The 20008-nt window shown below is 35.4% G+C and overlaps 1 protein-coding gene across 3 annotated transcripts in view; it reads right to left on the reverse strand.

The window, feature by feature from the left end:
• The window catches only part of LOC141499976 (myelin basic protein-like), a 47216-nt gene extending 27430 nt beyond the window's left edge, over positions 1-19786 (reverse strand). For 2 of the 3 annotated variants that reach the window (XR_012471807.1, XM_074202806.1), the window contains exon 1: positions 19378-19785. Coding sequence is in view for 2 of the 3 variants with exons in the window: in XM_074202806.1 (XP_074058907.1) it covers positions 19378-19554 (177 nt within the window). In the remaining variant the exon portion in view is untranslated. Of the gene's footprint in view, positions 1-19377 lie in introns of all 3 variants that reach the window. The other variant, XM_074202805.1, reaches the window with a different exon arrangement.
• Between the last annotated feature and the right edge of the window lie 222 nt (positions 19787-20008).

Below are 20008 nucleotides of genomic sequence, written 5' to 3' on the forward strand. Positions count from 1 at the left end.
TGTTGCTTTTGTTTATTACTCAGTTGCAGCCCAAGCATATATTATTTTTGTCAGTGTTTCTACTCTGAATCCCTTTGTGTTTCTTTTTAATCCTCTTTCTTGCTATTTCTAATCATTCAATAATATTCCAATTTCATGGGCAGAATACAATTTGCTCAGCTGAATTTTTTTTCATCTCTTTCTTTTCTTTTGAAAATAATTCAAATTATTTTGAAACTGTTGAATAGAAGAGCCTAAAAGAAATCTATAGAGGAGTAGAGGTAAAAATGAAATAAGTGTGTCTGGAGGGTAGAATAGTATTACATCATTATCTCAAATTTCCCAAGGCAGAGTAGTGAGTCTACCAGAATACAGCCAATAGATTGTTTCTAGTATAGCCCTTTCTACCACCTGCCTCCTCACTTTTCCTAGAAGACTAGGTTGAATTTAAGGTTGGATCCAAAGAAGTAAATTATTAAGACAACGTGGTTCTAATTTATTGTCTTTTTCTGCCATAATTTTGTATCCAAAGAAATAAATTATTAAGACAACATGGTTCTAGTTTATTGTCTTTTTCTGCCATAATTTTATTTATAGGCATAAATGCTTTTTAAAGGAAACAATTACAAAATTGCTGGTCAAACAGTTTCTAATATGATGGCTCAGGGGAACTATTTCTGATGAGGTTCAGGCAGTTTAGAATTTGTGTTTCAGAGAAGATTCTATTCTATATGATATGTCTAATTTTTGCTTTGAACTTTTTAGAATTGAATAATATGGTTATTCTAAAAAAAAGAATTAAGAAAGTAAAAATAAAACTGGTTTTTTTTTCATCCATTATGAAGAGGAATTCTTCATATTCATTCCCTAGAGAAATATATAGGTAAATCTTACGTTTCTGTTGAAATTTAGATGTTATTTCATGACCTATCAGTACTTTGTATACTGCATCAGGGAGCCTACATGTTAATCAACTTTCCAATTGGGAGTGGTTATATATATTTGCTCATTTGTCCTGTGTCATGCTGTAAATATACATTTTTATATTTAATAGATGCATATATATATATTTCTGCATATACTTATCTTTCTAAATGTATTGGAAATTGATTCTCCCTAATTTCCCTAGGGTGGAAGTGTAACAGCCTCTTATGAATATATAGTCCTACTCTGAAACATCGTTTCCTTTGTCTTTTCAAGATGAGTTTGCTTTGTTGCCTAGACTTTCCTTTGGGAAAGATAATTTCAATGCTGTTTTTAATAAGCCATTACCTGAGAGTAGATGCATTTCTATCTGTTTCTTTTCTGCCTCTCTTTCTCTGTCCTCTTTGTTTCTCTTCTTTTTCTTTTTTGTCTATCTTTCCTCTGTCTTTCAAATTAGTTCAATTTCTAGTGATTAAATTCAATAAAAAATCTCTTAAAGGGTCTATTGGGAGCAGAATGCTATGATAGATGCTAGAAGGGATGTAAAACTTAGTTCCTATGCTCAGGATGATTATATTCTAGCTTAGTACTTTGTGGAAGACTATGTGGTCACTATTAAGTATGGGAAAGGCCTGAAAGAACGGAGATTGATCAAAGACTTGGAAAATACAAGATGAAAGAGGGGTGGGTCTAGCATAAGTGAAAAAGTAGAAGGAAGGGAAGATGTGGTCAGAAATTAGAATTTTAAAGTGAAGGATTTCAGAGCTAATATACTTCTCTTGAACAAGAATTATAGGATTTAGAGCTGGAAGCTACCTTAGAGTTCAGTCCTCATGGTGTCAACTTCTTCATTTCATACATGATTCACAAGAGAGTAAGTATTCACACCAGATAGTATATATTAGAGGCAGCATTTGAATTCACATCCTCTGATTTCAGAACCATTGTCCCAGAGTCAGCCTAACATTCTGCTCTCTTGTGCATTTTAATCTGTAGCTAAAAGGATCCATTGAGATAGCATTTTGTTATTATTTCATTGAAGAGCAGTGAGCAGGATCAGAGGTCTACCCAAAGATGATCAAATAATAGCAGTTCTGAATACCTGATGTCTTGGTCCAAGTGATAAAATTCCAAGTGCAATGCTTTAAATACGATGGTTCTGCATATGAAATAAAGTTCTTTGATGACTCTTTCTCTTCCTTTTGGATTTAGCTTGAGTACAGAGAAAGCTTTGATTTCCATTCATATTGTATTCCTAACTTTGTCCCATCTGTTCAGACTTTTTGTCTTTGGTCTGTGAGTGTACATAAGTGAGAAGAGAAAAGAATATAGCCAGAGGAAATTGGATCACCAGCAAATATTCTGTTCAAACTTGTCACGAAGTCATAAAAAATCCTTGTCAAATCCTTTTTTTCATAGCATTTATTGCCTCCTCTCTGCTCAGATGAGCTTATTCTTTAACAGAATTATTTTGCTGCAGATAAGTCATTTAGAAATGATCTCTTAATAAGCACAGAGCCAGGACAGCATATTATTATCAAATGAGCAAAGATAGTCAACTCCTTCACTCCTCTGTCTTTAGAAATCAAAGGAAATCTCACATCACATTTACTATGGGCTTATATCTATATGGAAGGGAAGCTAAAGGAAGCCTTAGTTTTCCAAAGTTTCAGATGAATATTGATTTACCTGACCACATTTAAATGAATGAATTCTCTTCACTCTCTTTACAAGCTACCCATCCTTGAAAAGTCAACTCAATTGCCATACCCTTCCTTGATCTTCTTTTGGTATCTTGGACTCTCATATGACACTGGTAATTTCAGAGAGTTGTCATAAAGAAAATTTGCCTCCTCTAACCCCCATATATATATATATGAGAGTCAGCTGGTTGAAACAGGCCCCGCTATAAAGTAAGATGTATGTTCTAGTGAATTTTATATTGAAACACATTTCCAGTCTCCATGCCTTTGCTTTACCAGATAACATGGCTGGAATGTACTTCCTCTTTACCTCCACTTGATGGAGTCCCTCTCTTCTTTTAAGATACAGCTAAATCAACATCTTGTACATGAAGCCCTTTCTGACCTAACCAAAGCAAATGCCTTCCCTCCTAAACTACTTTGGACTTATTAACTTTGTGTAAATTTGTATTAATTCACTTTATATTAGTGCTGTGTGTGTGTGTATGTATATGTATACACATATTTTCATATGTACTTGTCTCTCCAATTAGAATGCGAGCTCCTTTTTTAGGAGGGACTACTTGTTTCTTGTTTCTTTTTCTTTTATTTCTTTTTTTTTTGGTACTTGTATCTCTATTCCTAGCACAGGGCTAGGCACTGGGTAGGTAATTAATAAATACTTGTTGATTAATCGAAAATATCCTATAATATACATAATGATCCCTTCTTCAAAGTATGAACTTAAAAAGTTCAAATATGGGGCAGCTAGGTCAGAAGGCCCTTAGTTCAAATTTGGTCTCAGATAGATAATAATTACCTAGCTGTGTGACCTTGAGCAAGTCACTTAACCCCACTGCCTTGTAAAAACTTTTTTAAAAGTTCAAGTTTAATGTTTTCTACCTCATGACCACATCTTTTATATTTTCTTCTCCAGCTCATGAGGAAATGGGGAAACCAAGGCAAAAGGGTAAAATGAATTGCTTGGAAATTTCTGAGGCTGGATTTGATCTTATTCCTTACTAGAGTATAAACTCCATGATGTAAGTTCTGTGAATTATCTGAAGTTTGGATCTTAGCAAAGTGATTTGTACAAAAGAGGCATTTAATGTTTGCTGAGACATGTAAGTCACATCTCAATGTGCATCAGTAGAGAGCTAGAACCAGATTGTAACCTCAAAAGGGCAGTGGCCCCATTGACATTGTACTCTGACTCCAGTATTTCTGTATTTATATTAAGAATGTAAAAAGAATATGCTTCAGGTATCAATTCAAACCAAATCATGAAATTCCTGGGAAGGTCCAAACGACTTATTTAAGAAAAAAGAAAGAGAGATAAGTATAGTATGTAGTGGAAAGAAGGAGCTATAACCCAATACAGTAGGGTTAGAAACCAGGCAATTGGAAATTGCCCACTTACCTGTGGGACTATAGGCTAGTCACTCCTGATTTTTTTCCTCTTGTGTAAAATAAGTTGATGTATCTTTAAACTTCCTTCTAGCTATAAGAGTTTATAATTTTATGCAAAAATAGCACATTTACAGGTAGCTAGATGGAGCAGTGGATAGAGCACCTGCCCTGGAATCAGGAGAATCTGAGTTCAAATCTGACCTCAGACACTCAATAAGTGTCTAGCTGTGTGACCTTGGACAGGTCACTTAACCCCCATTACCTTGCATTATCTAAAGTGCACACATACACACACAACACACACAAAATGGAGTGGGAGCAGGAGAGACTTTGTGAAAGCCAAGTTCTAAGTTTGTCACAATGTGTTTAAAACTAAACATGACTTAGCAATGCAGCCTTGAAGTTTAAAAAAGATTTTAGGAAGCATATTTCATTCCAGACAAGAGTGAGATCTATTGGCCAGATTTTTCTCAGACAAATGCCTTGCCTAGGTCCCTATAATTAAGGCATGATACTGAGGGCTCAGAGCAAACAACCAAAAAGATTATTTTTTAAAATGGACCTATTTAGGAAATGATAGAGAAATTGTATAAATTAGGACTGAGGAGAAAAGAAATGATAGCTTTTTATTCTGTATGAGATAAAATGAATAGATTTTCCATTTTTTTTGGTACAAGCCAGACCAGATGCAACAGATGTAAGTTGTAACAGGAAGTCTGCTTATTTATCATTTCCTGACTATCCTTTGATATATTCTCTAAAGTTTTCTATCTTTTATTTTGGTAAAAATGAAATAAATACCTTAAATCATAGGAATAGTCTGGTCACTTGGTCCTAGACTTCAAGAAACAAGTTGACAAGAAAGGACAAATGCATTCACATGAAAAATTAATAACATAACCTCAAGAGCAGATGTAACATGGAGCAGTGTAATCAAGGCTTGAACTGAAGTCAGAGAACCTGAATGTCTTTGGACATGTTAATTAATTTTTCTGAATCTCAGTTTTCTCATCTGTAAAATGCAGGAGCTTGACTAGATAGCCTCTAAGGTATTTTTAAAGTTCTAAATCTGTGATCCTGTAGTCCTAGGTAGATGAAAGGCACCAAAATGTATAGATAATAAGGACATCAGGAAGTCATAGCTGGGTAAGATCACTGGCAGGGGAATTGAACAAAGTTTATGGAGTCCAATTTCTAATCATTTCATTAGGAATTGATATAAGTGACAAAAAAGAAAAGAAAAATCCACTGTTTCCTTGACATAAAAAGGGCTAAATCTGGGGAAACATAGAAGAAACTGGCTAGCTGGGCTCCCAACAGAAAAGAGAGGAGAGAGTTGGTCTTGAACTCAAGATTTCTAAACAATCATGATGTCTAAACATCTTTACCTTCTTCCAGTTTGGCATTAAAAAGTTTGGCAAATCTGAATCTAGGGAAGGCAGACCATTCTATAATAAATCAATTCAATAAATCATTTATCAAGTGCATATAGATGCAGAGAAGTGTGGTACGCAATGAAACAGCCAATGACCTGAAGCAAACCTAGTCAGCTCCTGCTACATAAATCAAAAAATACTGAGTAGAGAAAAAGTCATTTCAAGAATATGTGTGGTAATAATTTTGGGCAATAAGAAAAGCTTCTGTTTAGGAGGCAATGCTCAGACATACTGTGATATTGATTCAATGAGGCAAAGGTGAGGAGAGTGCATTCCAGAACCAAATAGATGCTCAAACACTGATTTGATGACCTGAACAACTTGATAAATTGGATGAAATAAATGGAGAGAAAGAGAATTTGAATATGTTCTTTACCCCATCCCCACTCTCAACTCCTTTCTCATTTGGCCCTTGTGCCCGATGCCTATCTCAGTTGTTAACATAAGATTTTTCTAGAAACTATTTTGATCTAGTATATACCTTACCCATCTCTAAGAAGCCAAGTTTCCAGGTGGCATAATTAAACATAGCTTCGGATTCAATGGAACCACTTTTCATCCTTGTATTCCCCTCTTTTTTTTTTTAGCTGCAATCATGAACTAATCATGAACTAATTCAGATAAATAGAACTATTCTATTGTCCAAGATGATTTCCCAATTTCCCCCATCCATTTTATGCCTTTGCCTTAGTTGCTCCCTCAGTATTCTTTTTTTTTGACCTCCTGTTGGAATTCCTAGCAACACAGAATTCTTGTTCTTGGGTAGAGCATGGGGAATTTCTGAAATCTAAATACAGAAACAACTCCTCACCTCTCACCTCTTTCCAGGGTGCCATGGGCTTTAGATTTTTCAGAAAGCTCATTCTTCAAGGAAGATGGAGAGAAATCCTCAATCTTGTAAATTCCATTGGCATTGGTTAGGTTAAGATATCAGGCAAACAATTCATCCTTGGAGGAATAACCTCAAGGTTCAGTGTTTATAGCTTGAGACCTGGTATTCTTTGTCTTATTGACTTAGAGCTTTGACTTAGTTTCCATATTGCTCTTTCAACCAAATTCTATTTCAACCAAATTACCTCTTGTCTATGGAGGGAAGTGGTAGAATGTGATTAATTGATGCCAAAAGTATACTGAATTCTGAATCACACAGGCAGGATTTTTTCCTATCCTGTCATATCAATTAATTGTTGAACATTATAGAGAAGCTATGTTGGCTGGAGTTTTTATTATTTATAGCCCCTGTTGCAGCAATACCTTCCTTCCCACCCCCATTCATAAATAAGATCCTTAAAGTGAATTTGGTCCAAGTATATTCTTAGCCTTAGTTCATCTATTTCACAATGATGAGGGCAATTTTTTTGAAAGAGTAGCTAACTTGTGGCTATTTTGTTCTTTAGATGGATTTGTTTGGGACAAAGACATTAAAATTTCTTTTTGTTATCATCAAAGGAGAGCATATCTAACTCAGTTGAATAGGAGACAGGCAAAGTCAATGAAAGGTCTTTCATAACAGAAGGGAGAAAGATTATGACTTTACTCTTTACTCAATATAGAAACAACCATAAGATTGCAATTCAATATTGCCCTACTTAGATAATGATAAACTTCAATGAATTATAGGAGAAAGTGTTGACATGGAATTCAGAGAAGTTTCCCAATCCTGCCACTAAAATCTACCCAGAGGGAGAAGTAGCATGTTGGTCTTTTACCAAAACATATTTGGGAAACTGGAATAAGAAATAGAAATGTTCCTCTATGGAAAGAAATCAGCTTAAGACTATCATTATTATTATTATTATGCTATTTTCTTATCATGCCTTAGTGTATTGGGTAGTGGTATTGGATATTGTAAGAATGAGGACCTGAAAACTTTTGTTTTCTGATAAAATGTGATTTTACAAAGGTATATATTGACCTAGTATCACTTGAATTTTAATAACCACATGCTCCATCTACAGGATGACAAATAGCTCACTGAGAAGTGAAAAATTCAGCCAACCATCCAGATGTTTGGCACTGTGCAAAAAATAAAAGTAGAGATGGGTGATTGAATTTTTCATTTTTCATCAAGAGCTTTATTGCTGTAGAGATTTTGACTTAGTCTGGAATGAAAGCATGCTTAGTAAATGATTGGATGTATTATAAAGTTCAAATGCTTCATTTGACAGATAAGGAAAATGGTGTTCAACATCACATGGTTGGTGGCATTGGGACTTAAATCCAGATTTCTTCTAATTTAAATGTCTGGGCTCTTTTCTTCTTCAGCCCCTTTCTTACCCCCATTAAAAGAGATTGAATTTGTTCACAAATTACTAAAGCTTTTATAACTACAAAAAGGGTAAAAGAAAATGCATTCTGCTTTCCAGCTGTTTCACTGGAGAGTAATCCTTTTTCAAGTTTAAGAGTCATAGGTTGGCTCTCTCTCATAGTACTAAAGGAAATGGTGTGATTTTTCTGTCATAGTAAAAGTTATTCAGTGTCCTGGAAAGCATTTAGGGAGATCACTTCTGTATTGTTTCATCTGGGAAAATGAGCCCTTAAAAGATAGCTATTTGATGGACATTCAAATGACAATAATAATTCAGTTTGATGCATAATCCAAGGCTACCTCAGGGTAAGACTCATTTTTAGGACACCAGTTACTATATTCTTCCTTCTAACTTCATTGAACTCTAGTCTCTGTAAGTTCTTAGCTTATCATTACATTTTTCCATAGTGACTATCCTACATTTCCACTGGGAAGATATAATGGTATTCTAGTTAGGGCAATTACAGTACAAATGTACCAAGCATTGCCAGTGCTGTGTGATCAGAGCTACAGAAAGAAGGGGGACTGAACATAATGGATGGTGACACAAAATATAATATTCCAAAATTTCAAAATTTTGATTTTACACAGTATAAACTGGGCAGATGGGTGGGTGGGAATTCCATAGAAGAGAGTATTTACAAAAGAATTGTTCATTGAATTGATCTATTATCAAGTTTCCCCATTGAATTTTGAATGGAATTAGAGTTATAAACAAACTTTTCAAGAAAATTGTATGAAATAAACCCAGCCACATTTGTTCTATCTACCACCAGTAGCCCAACCAATGCCGGTGGAATTCACAAGGTTGAGGATTTCTCTCCATCTTCCTTGAAGAGTAAGCTTTCTGAAAACTCTAAAGCCCATGACACCCTGGAAAGAGATGAGAGGTGAGGAGTTGTTTCTGTATCCTTTGGGCAACTGGTCCTTTGTATCTCTGTCTAGCATAGTCTCAGCTTAGGGTCAGAGTTCCACTTTTGACTCCTCATCCCCCATTTTCCACCCCCCAATCCTGTGTAGCAAAAAGGACAAATTCCAGTATTGATGTCTTTTTGTTCTAACATGTTACTCATAGTTGTCACTATATTTAACTAATCAATCCCATGGGGAAGGCTGTTAGAGGTAGACATCATGAGGTTGTAGAAAAAAAAATGGCTTGATTTGGCATAAGAGGAATGGGTTTGAATCCCAGCTCCATTAAGTAGCTGTGTGACTTGAGGCAAGTAACATCCTCTCTGAGCCCCATCTCATCTGTAAAATGAAAGTTCTGGACTAGAAGGGGGTCCTTATTGACTCTTAATCTGTGATCCCCCTTAGGTTCCCATCAAGCTTGGTGACCTTGGACACATTACTTAACCTCTCAGAACCTCAGTTTCTTCACCTGTAAAATGAAGAAGATTGAACTAGACCTCTAGGGTCTTTTCTACTTTCCAATAGTTAAGACCCTGAACTTAAATCTGGAAAAGAAAGAATCCTGGGAAGTCTACTGAGCTACTTAGGCTGGGACCCTAGGGTTGGAATCAATGCAATTTACTGACAGAAGTCCCAGGGAAACCATATTCTGAAAACTAGTTTAGCAGTAGTCATTATTGTTGTTGTAATGATGATTATTATGCTAGAAAGAACATATGTTTACAAGGAAGGTACACATCTATTATTATTGTTTATTATCTTGAAGCTGTTAATTTACTGTTGGCCTTATGATCTGATACTTGAATCTTAGCAGGCAAGTCTACCCTGCAAGTTTGGTCCATCTTCTGATGGTAACTCAAATGCACTTCTCCACATTATTGTGTTTTTCCCAATTTGATTCTCAACTCCCCTGCCCAATTAAATTTTTTTTTTCTCCTCTTTAATGGCTTGTATGTTTATGATTCACTAATACCATTTGGGAATGAATCTGAACCCAGCATCCTCTGTCCTAGAACCAGGTCATAGTTACTAACCACCACATTTAGTGTTGTCTTGTACTTTAGGGTCTGGAACTGAGAAGTATAAGGGTTGTTTTAGGAATTCTCCCCTACCCACACCTAGTCCACACTGTGCAAGAAAAGGAACTCAAGAGAAGCAAGCTATCTCGGTTCTTTCATTTTGGTAACACATAGCTTAGATATTCTGAGGCAGTTGTGATTTCAAAAAAAGAAAGTTGATGTTTTAAGGAGGTTTTGCAAAAGAACAGGCATTATACCAGAAAAGATGCTTAGAGATCATTAGCCCAATGCCATTATTTTACAGATGAAGATGTTAAACTATAAAGGTTAAAAAAGTGACTTCTTTTTGAACCACAAAGGTGGTTCAAACTCAGTTAATTTAGCTCCAAATTCACTGAGCATTTTCTCAGTGAACCACAGCACAGCACAGTATTCTCTATCTGACAGTCTCAACTCTTGCCTTTTTGGTTGGATATAATGGTCATCTATAGCACAGGCATTAGTTCTGGGCTAGTTGCTGGAGGAAGAGCCAAGGAATTTACCAGGAAGGGAACCAAGTCAAGGATTTGAGACTAGTTCAATCCTACTTGGGTAAAGTCTGGAAGAAAAGAACTATAGGGTTCTTCTTTCTTTCTAAGCACTGAACTAACCCAGGGAAAATAGGAAAAAAGGAAAGGAGAGAATGCATGAGAGCAAGTAATCAAAGATATATTCATAGGTAGAGAGACAGTGGAGAAAGAGAAAAGAAATTAGAGCCAGAGAGACAGAGAGCAGCAAAAGGAGACAAAGTCAGATCACAGAGAAACACAGAAATGGAGTCGAGAGAAATAAAGACAGAGGCACAGAGAGATAAAAGGAAGACAGAGTAGAAAGAAATAAAGATAGAGATATAGAAACAGAGAGATGGATCAGAGAGAGCCAAAGAGAAAAAAAAGAGACAGGAAATAGGAAGATAGGGTGAAGACAGAGACAGAGACACAAAGTCAGAGAGAAAAAAAAGAAAGAGGAGTAAGACTGAGAGTAAGTGAAAAGACAAGAAGTAGGTAACCAAAAAGACAGAGGGGTTGGCTCAGAGAAGAAAAAGACAGGAAAAGATCTCAAAGAGCATTTTCAGTTACTATATGATGTAGCCTATTTTATTGTAACTGTGACAATCACCAGAGACCTAGGACTTGCAGTGAGTGTTAGAATAGTCCTATGCTTTTCATGAACATGGCCTCTTGTACATTGTCTTATTTGGATTTCATAAGAACTCTATAAAATAGGCAAGATACATATCATTATCCCCATTTTACAGATTAGCAGAGAGTATAAGTGTCAAGGGTCAAACAGGAGAACAAACAATCAGGACTTGATACTTGTGATCTTAGGAAAGTCACCTGCCATCTCTGAGTCTCATGTTTGATATGGCTGGTCTAGATGATCTCTGTATTCTCTCTTACTTTTAAATCTCTTGATCAGAACCTAAGTTCCTCTCTCTGTTCATTGTATGACATTGACTCTACTTTCTAAATTTATAGAGATAAAATTCATTAATTACTTTTAAATATGAAGCTATTATATTTAACAATATTTTTATAATGATCACTTTTTCCTCTTAAAATAATGTATTAGCATCAAAATTGGATTTCCAACTGGAACCTAAGAAATACCAAACAAGTTTCTCAGTTTTCTTACTTTTTATACATATAGTACTTTCCCAGTTTCTCCACAGTTAAGGCAATTTTAAATCTAAAATATATTCTTTAAAAACTTCCCTAATATCAGACAAGTGGGTTTGGCTCAAGTTTAAAATCCATCTCTGATATTTGTTGCCTTTATCGTCTTGGGCTTCCTGAGCCTTCGTATAATTGAATAAGAGAGTTGAATTAGATGATCTCTGACATCTTTTTGCCCTCTAGAGCTATGATCCTTTGTAATTGAGAGATGTAGTTGAAAGACTTTGGAGTTGGAGTGAGGAGAGATGAATTGGAATTCTGGGCCTACCAGTTTAATACCTGAATGACTTCAGAAAAGCTTCCAGTCTGGGGGTTTCCAGTCTTTGTTCAATAGATTGTTTCCATCCCAGTTATATTTCTTTTTTTTCCCATGCTTAGGACTCCCTTCTTTTATGGTCTATTGGGCTGAAAAACATTCATCCTCTGTTCTATACATCTTTACTGGGATCACCCTGCCTGTGACATCTGAGATAAGATACTAATTGGAGGGGTGTTATTTTTGCCCCTACATAGAAACCACCAGATTCTCTTGAGCTACCCTGGTTTTAAGAATGAGGATGGGAGTGATGAAAGTTTTGTAGAAACACGTTCCCATTTCTTTCTCCTTCCAAGGCTCCTCAAGAAATCTGATTTCTTTCTCATCCATTTGGTTAATCACTGCAGACATTGGTAGCAGGGGTACTGAAAAGGATGAGTCCATCTCTAGTTTCTTCTTTACTCAATCATTCAACATGACCTCATAAAGCACCTACTACCAACAAGGGGTACAGTGGATAATACACATTACCTTGAATTAGAAAAATTTACCTGAATTCAAATTCAGTCTCACTTACTAGCTATTTGACCTTGAGTAAGTCATGTAAATTCTGTGTGACTTAGTTTTCTCAACTGTAAATGGGGATAGTAATAATACCTACCTTGCAGGTTTGCTGTGAGAATAAAATGAGACAATATTCATAAAAAGCACTCAGAACAGTGCTTTGGTATATCTCAATTAACATTTATTAAGCAAAAATTATGTAACAGGAACTGTGCTAAGTGTTGGGGTCTGGGGGGGAGGTTAGAAAAAAAGGCAAAAGATATTGCTGTTCACAGTCTAATAAAGGAGATAAATTAAAAATAATGATGTACAAACAAGAAAAATACAGAATATATTGATCATAATCTCAGAGGGAAGGCACTGGATGTCCAACCTTTTAGCAATTGTGGGCAATATTGTCCAGCAAAATCTTGTCAGTGGTTACATATAGAATTTAATATTTATTCATAACTAGAATATAATCCATATTACCAATAATAGTAGTAATAAAATGTAATAATAATGCATGAATGGGCTTTGAAGGCTGCATGTGGCCCGTGGGCTGTGAATTGGATACACCTAAAGGAAATTGGGTTTGGTATTGCTTGTTTTTGAGATTAGTCCAGATTGTACACTTAATTATAGAATTATCTGGAATCTGTAGATGTCTTTGTGCAAGATCATCTACAATGTCATGCCTGTTCCCTCATTTGTGAGACAGCTGGACAAGGTGGGGAAGGCAAGTATATGGGTGGGAAACAGTCTTCCTCTGTTGTTTGCTATCCCATGACTATGACTTCATTAGTCTCATGTGCCTACAAAATGCCTGGCAGAAAAATTAAAATAAATATCTGACCTATTTCTATTTTTCTGTATAAGAAAAAAAAGTTTATTTCTTGTAGATTTTATCAGTGTTTGTTTGAAAACCAAACACCTTTTATTGGTAGAATTAGAAAACCAAGAAGAAAAAAAATCAAAGGATGTGGAACTGGATAGAATCTTGGAAGTCACTCAGTCCAACCTCTTATAGATGAAGAAACTGATGGTCAAAGAGGCTAAGGGATTTAGTCCAAGGTCCCATAGATACTCTGACTCTAAATTGAATGATTTTTCATTATACTGTACTGGTTTTTGCATACCAGACTATGACATTCTCTAAGGTTATTTAGGATAGGACTCCCAAGATACATTATATCATTTTCTTTAGCTCAGGGTTACAGAAACATCAGGAAAATACATTCTTCTTCACCCCCTTTTAAGATTTAGAAGGAAGAAGTAGATTTTAAGGTGTCTAAAAATCTATGGTTATTACACTGAGGTGAATTTATATAATGTATGAAATAAATCTGTTTTATATATATATATATATATACATATATATATATATATATATATGTATATATATATACCAATCAACTTTAAAGTATTAAATTACTGGGTTTCTCAAAGTAGTTTGATAACTACTTTTTTTTAAGAATAATGAGATGAGCAATCAGAAATTAAACTGTCTTTCCATTGCCTAGTATTAAATCATTAACCCCATAGAGAAAACCAGTGAAATTGAACAGGACTATTTGGTAAATATAACCAGTAATTCTACTTCTAGCTGAATGAGTCTTGAATCTCTCTCTCTCTCTCTCTCTCTCTCTCTCTCTCTCTGCCTGTCTTTCTGTCTCTCTCCCATCCCACTAATGGAAACTAGGTCTTCTTGCTTTGTCTAGGCCTCTTATGACATAACCCTATTCTGAATTTCTTTTGACTTTTTGAGATGAACAGAAGCAACTAGAAGGTTCTTCTACATTTGGGATTCTCATAGTACTGTTTAATAAATTATTGTCTGAAAAAGAGAACAGATCCGTCTCTGTGTCTTTCTTTGTCTCTCTCTCTCTCTCTTTGAGAAGAAAGAGACTTTGAGGTATAAGGGTCTGAGTATAAATTGCAGACCTGCCATTTACTTCTAGTATAACCATGAGTAATTCAAAACCTTTTGGATCTCAGTTTTTCTCATCAGTAAAATAAAAAGGCTTGACTGGATTATCATTTATGTCTCTTCCAGGTCAATTCATATTATCCAATGAAATTGTCTGTAATTTATACCCTTAGAGAGTTTCTAGGGTGACTAAGAGGTTAGCCCCATATTCACAAAAGCTGGTCTGTATCAGAGGCTAGAACTGAACCCAAGTCTTTCTGACTCGAAGGCTAACTTTTTATGTACTTCACTAGGCTACCTCTCATTGCCTTTCATGATAGAGAAAAATATTTATTTGGAGAGCTGACTATAAGGTCATTCATTCATAAATTATTCAGTAAGTATTTATTGTGCTACTACTATGAAAGGCAGTATGTTAAGAATAAGAACATGAGCATTTTATAATGCAAATTAGTACTGAACAGCTTGAAAACAAATGTTGTTAAAAATACAGCCATAATGACATTTGAATACTCTGAATTGTTGAAATGAACAAAAACAATGATTGTAAATACATAAAGGAATCTGTGATACATTCTGATTCAAGCTTATAGAAGTAATTAGAGGTTAGACCCTTACAACCAGCAAATGCCCTTCTCTTCTTCTAAATAGTTGATATATCTTGAGGTCATAAAAATACAACTTGAAACCCAAGGAAGTTGTCTGGTTTCCTGGATGAATTTTTTTTCTTTGTTGTTTTTGTTACACCAAATAAAGTGATTAAAAAAAGTATGCAATTAGTACAACATTTCTGTTAAACAGTTTAATAAATGCACAAGCTTATTATAAAGCAAAGGATCAAATTAAAATCACATTGTAATACAATAACTACAGAGCTAGTACCATTAAATACAGAGGTCATTTACATGCTTGCCATTTAAACAGCAAATATACCCAAATAAACAGCCAATACAATGACAATCAAGTCTGTTTTAACAGTGTTCTATTTAAATAACAATAGGCAACTAAGGTAACGGAAAGATACAGTCAATTTCTGGCAATTGAGTCAAAGATTTGGGTAACCACTGATTAATAACTTCTTTAAGATGATATTACTTCACAAGGAAATTCAGTAAGAAACTTCAAAAATGTCTATATGAGACTGGGGGATAAAATAACATTCTATACATTTCTTACTTCAAAAAGATTTTCATGGCAATCATCTGGCAAACACATGCTTTGACTAACCACTTTAGCCCATTTAATTGTGGGATTCCCTCTGGTGTTTTATATACTACTCTACTGGAAAGAAGAGAATGAAACCTGGTAGATGAAATCATTATTAGCAGAAGAGCAAACAAACTAAAAAAACAACAAAAATAATTGCTTAAAAATGATAGATGTTGTTCCACTTATGAAGCAGCAAAATGAGAAGATGACAAATAGACTGATGAAACTAAACTTGGGAATTTATACTGAAGTGATCTGAAATCACAAATGAGTTTCAAAAATGATGTCCTTTAAGCTATTTTCAAATGCTAAAATGTTCCATGCAACAAAGTTTACAACAAGGTTAACATGATGTTAACAATAAGGGATTATGGAATTAAAAACCAACTAGGGTGGGGCATGGAAATAAATCAGGAAAAAAATTCAAGTAAATTAATTTGCAAGGATACTTTTCAAATTGACTATATTTTGACAGAATTTTTTAAAAATGAAAATGTTTTTATTCCATGTTCTTAAATTCACAAAGACATATTATAACAACATAAAACATAAAGTACTGGAAAGAGGCTTACTTTAACAGAGATTTTAAGGAAAATAAAACCGAGTTGAGAAAGATATGTTCAGCTTAAAGGCTTTTCTCCCTACCCCAATACAAATGTAGTTTTAAGAGGAAAAATAAGTCACTTAAAAATGATGGGGAATGTGTATGCCTTGTATTTTGATGTATTAATTGTTTGAGTGTTGTATCACACACAATATTACCTAGGGGCAATAATTATGATTTTATCTGATTTGTCTCAAAGGGAAAAAAACAAACCCAGTTTCTATATGTAATATTTCATAGTTTTTGTCATGTTTGGACTGAGTAGTATGAAGCCAATTAGCATGGCATTTGGAATGGGGGGGCATACAATGAAAAAGATAGATAATTGAAGTTAGGGGAAGCAATCTCCTTCAATATAAAAGCCAAGTAAGTTTTATTTTTACCCCAAACTCCTACCCATTCTTTGTATTGTTCCAACATTCCAGCAGATGGGAGAAGCTCTTTCCTCAAAGGAACAAGAGTCATTCTTTTCCTTTCTCTTACAACAAAGGGGGTTGTTATGTGCTAAGCCTGCTTCAACTCTGCCTATCAAAAGAAAATGCCTAATCAGGGAATTTGTAATGCATTTTCCCTGAATGTCAACTCTCTTTGGCCTCACAAAGAGCAAGTGTTGTTAGGACATTCCATGTTCCTGGTGTGGGTAGTTCTGAAACATGGCACCAAGTGGCACCATGATACTATTATTGGGAGGGTAGTGGAAGAGGGCAGGGCAAAACAAACAAACCAACAAATCAACCCCTCTTCAGTGCCTTAGTGCAAAATCTTGACATTAGGAAATTTCTTCTAATCAACAAAACATCAATCCTCTCAAAACCTCTCTGCAATAAATATCTTTTTAACAAATAGGTAGCTTGCAGTTCTATCGTAAAGTGGTCTTTGCAGATTCTTAGCTATTATAGTCATTCATTTTTATAAAGGCTTTTACAAAAGACCAATGTGCTGATATGGTTAGTGACCTCAGCTACCCTTTCCAGTTTTGGAAACTTTGAAGACTCTCTAGAATATTGTCCTATCAGCAAGACTAATAATTAATATGGTCCTATTTTCATTTTCCAAGGAGAACAACAAACAACACCACGACTCTAATTGCTCATCACCATGAATAACACTAGAATTTCACAATGGCTCTGTGAACACAGCTATATTGAACTCATTTTTTCACTATTCAAAATAAGCAAGGAAGCCAAAGCATAAGAATCAAGTTTAACCAAATATTGCCAGTATGTCTATATGCTTTCAGCAAAGATGCTCCATTGAACTGTCTAACTGTGTGTGTTCAATGAACTTGCATGTTTCTTTTAACAAAGTACTGATGTTCTTGGTTGATGGTTCAAAAATCATCCACAACAGCCAATATTCCACAGTTGCTGGAATTGGTATTTCAAACACTAAAAAGCCATTATTTTAAAGGATGTTTGATTTTTTTTTCAAGAACCAAAAAAGATCTGTTAGAAAGGTTTTGATTCATCCAGGATTATTTGGTCTTTTTTTGCATGAAGAATGACTCCTTCAGACATTGGTAGCATTCAAATGACCAATTACTGAAGATTTAACCAGTTATGAGCACAGCATAGGCTTAAATCTTAAATGTATATGTATATGTACAGATTCATCTGAGGTACATTTTCACAAGGACTTATAAACAAAGCCACAATTTATATTTAGTTTAAACTAAACTATTTAAACCAGAACTGAAATTTATTTTCTAATATGTAAGACCCAGCTGCTTAATTTTTCATGTGTAAGATTAAATAGTTTACTTGAGCTACAAAGAAAAATTTAATGTTCAAAACTAGCAGTATTCTTGAATACAGTACTTAGCATAACAGCAAGACTTGAGTTAGTCAAACTGAATCCACAGCAATCTATTGTGGTTTAAGAGTTATTCTTTGGAAACCATTGTAAATTGTCATCAAGTTGAAAAGTAGGTCAGATATCGTGACTACTGTTGCAGGGGGAGGGAGGCGGTCCAGTAAAGCCTCAGAAAAAACCTGCTTAAACAACCACTGTAGCATAGTAACCAGAAAATGAATTCAATAAGCAGTTGGGTTATTTTAAGTACAATTTACAAGTAAAAGAGATGACAGACACCAAGACCTGTTAAAGAAATGAATGAACTTAAGCCTTGGTGTTCCACTATAAAAATGAGATTGGCATGCATACATAAAGTCCAGTGTACACCTTTTACTGATTACAATGGACTTCTAATAGGCATACTCTGTTATATGAAGCACTGTAGCATGACTTTCAAAATCTTGAATCAAATTTTTAAAACTTTCAGTGTAGAATGAAGGAAACTTCATCTTTGTAATTCAAAGATGCTTTCATATGCTACTCACCATAGTAATAACTACTATATCACCACCACAATGGTCTTTAGAGAGAGATGCTATTATTCATGAAGGAATTATATTTTTTGGTTGTTAAAATTCCTTCAAATCCCCCAAAGCAGTTCAATAAACTTGTCATAAACACAATATATACTCAGGGAAAAAGGTACATTTAAGAGACAGTTGTCAATACTCAGGCACTTATTTTGAGACAAACAAAAGCTCAGCATTCAGAAATCAAATGAAAATCACTTTAAAAAATGTGAACTGCTCTCTGGGAACCAATTCCTTAGTTCATAAAGACTGCAGACCTCTCAGTTCATTCTTGGAGCTCTTGGGCTAACACTACATGTCTCTAGCAGTATTCCTTTTTGTCTACTATATATTTTCACTCACTAATGACCACAATATTTATGGTTCAATTTATTGAATAATACATTTAAGAATAAAGTCTTGCTTTAAATACAACCAGATTATTTCCCCTTCCTTCCAGACAGATGAGAAAGAAAAAAGCAGATTTACATATAACATATCAGAGATTTCAGAAGTATATTCTACAGACCTCCAATTCTCCTTTTTATCATTGCAAAATCACAGGAAAACTGTCATCATTTGTTCTATAAAGCAATGGAGCTGAGAAAAGCATAGATGAGGACATGTTGGGAGTAGAAGAAAACTATCCCCCAAACCCCCAAAACACATGGTCATTTCTTTCTGCATTGCGCAAGGATCCCCTAGGTTCTATCTCCCTCTATAAACCAGGGATTCACAGTTCTCAGACGTTCTGAGTCTCACCCTGATTTCCAGTCTCACCAGGGAAGGACTGGATAAAAAGTGGAAATGCCCTGAGCAGCAAGCCAAGGACATTTCCTTGTGCTATTCTGTTCATTTGTTTTGTTTGATGATTTTTTTTTTTGTTTTTGATTTTTTTTTTTAAAGCAAGGAGCAGCATTGCATAAAGCCCAGTGAGTCCCCACTGTCTGCTATTTAAATTAATTCTTGCTCCATGGTAGTGACTTAGTTCAACTACTTCCTTTTTTCTTTCTCTTAGCTTTCTTAATTTAAAAAATGAATGAGCATACATGTTGCTGTGGTCCCTCTAATCCTCAGAGCTCACCTTGCCTGAGGCCCTCCTGGGCACATCCCTGTCACCTCCAAAGAATCTGCCCAGTGAATCAAGTATACCCGTGTCTCTGTGCCTCGGGTTGAAGCCATGCCTAGCATGATCCATGGTACTTGCAGTTGCCAGGTATTTTGATCCGTGCCTCTGAGAAGATCTTTTCTGTGAAGCCATCAACTCTGAGCCTTCCAAAGCTGCTGTACTGTCTTCTTGGATGGTCTGAAGCTCATCTGACTCTGAGGGCCGATCTTTGAAGGTGTTGTCCTCCCTTCCCGGAGCATCTCGGGAAAAGAGGCGGATCAAGTGGGGGCGACTCCCGGTGTCAGCTGGGTTGGCCTCGGGCCAGGCATTCTTTGGGTCCGCTGTGCCCTTGGAGTCTGTCACCACTGTGTCCCTTAGAGGAGGGTCCATTGTTCTGGTTCACATCTGCCTCTCCTGCAAACAACAAGGATGAGATATGAATAAGGCCTGTGAAAAACAGGGCGTTGGAACAATGTGGCTTTCTTTGACTTGTCTTGACTTAGTTATTTCATACAAAATCCATGGAATATGGATCATTGCAATGAAATTGTACCCCACCTCCTAAACTGTTTTTGGGAAAATTGTCCTTGTTGGGGATTTGGCAGAA

The sequence above is a fragment of the Macrotis lagotis genome, chromosome X (genome assembly GCF_037893015.1).
Source record: "Macrotis lagotis isolate mMagLag1 chromosome X, bilby.v1.9.chrom.fasta, whole genome shotgun sequence".
Taxonomy (NCBI): Eukaryota; Metazoa; Chordata; class Mammalia; order Peramelemorphia; family Peramelidae; genus Macrotis; species Macrotis lagotis.